This window comes from Austrofundulus limnaeus, unplaced genomic scaffold (genome assembly GCF_001266775.1).
Source record: "Austrofundulus limnaeus strain Quisiro unplaced genomic scaffold, Austrofundulus_limnaeus-1.0 Scaffold4621, whole genome shotgun sequence".
NCBI lineage: Eukaryota > Metazoa > Chordata > Actinopteri > Cyprinodontiformes > Rivulidae > Austrofundulus > Austrofundulus limnaeus.
Genome location: NW_013957023.1, coordinates 1 through 816, shown reverse-complemented (window position 1 = coordinate 816; position 816 = coordinate 1). Strand labels below are relative to the sequence as shown.

Here is an 816-nt window from a genome sequence, read left to right as displayed (position 1 = left end):
TCATTCCTTCTGATTTTTATGACTAATATGTATTTTTTGCAAAAATTACAGATTTTTGAGGCTCATTATACAGGTAAACGCCCGAAGGGGTTGACATGTATGAAATTTACACAAAAATGTCACAATTAGCACAGAAATAGTACTATATGGCATTTAAGGCACAATTTAGACAATTTATCTGCAAAAGAAAAAGTTGACTTTGGAGTTAGTTAAACATGTGAATTCAAGGAGAACTCTGACTTTTGACGGTGTTCTGGTAGATATGGACCACCACCAGGGTCAACCGATGCTCCTTCTCTATCACTTCCAGGAAGGCCTCGCCGCTCTCCAGCTCGTGGACGCATTCGAACTTCGGCCCGAAGCTCAGGCGCTCGTGCATTTCCTGCATGCACTGCTTCCTGTAGCGTTTCAGGCCACGCTCGTCCTCGTTTTGGATCAGCTCATACTCCTGGGCGCTCATCTGAGTGCAAACAACGCATTCTGTTCACGCTGTCATTAGTGTGTACAGTACTGAGTGAGAGGCGGCTTTGTGTGTCCCCACACACCTTTCTGTTGGACCTGTCCTTGTCGTCCTCTCGAGGGTTGGACATTTGTCTCAGCAGCTCTCTCTTTTTTTGAGGGACGGTCTGATCCACGCTGTCCAACTTGAACCTTCGCCAGTCATTGATGACACCTTTTGGACCTGGACACACCAAAGACATACAGCCACAAAAACATAACTTCCTGCAGACATGCAAACGATTACCATAATATTTTTGTAATAAGAAAAAAAAAAACTATGCATCTTTTATATTCTACAGCTACCATTATTGAAAC

At 43.5% G+C, this 816-nt stretch overlaps 1 protein-coding gene across 1 annotated transcript; it reads right to left on the bottom strand.

Moving 5' to 3' along the window:
• Window positions 1-240: 240 nt before the first annotated feature.
• On the bottom strand, window positions 241-682 carry LOC106512174 (phosducin; the record flags this gene model as incomplete). The annotated part of the gene is given in 2 exon segments (XM_014000844.1): window positions 241-460; window positions 546-682. Coding segments are annotated over 2 exon segments (357 nt in total), but the record flags the coding sequence as incomplete, so codon positions are not given.
• Between the last annotated feature and the right edge of the window lie 134 nt (window positions 683-816).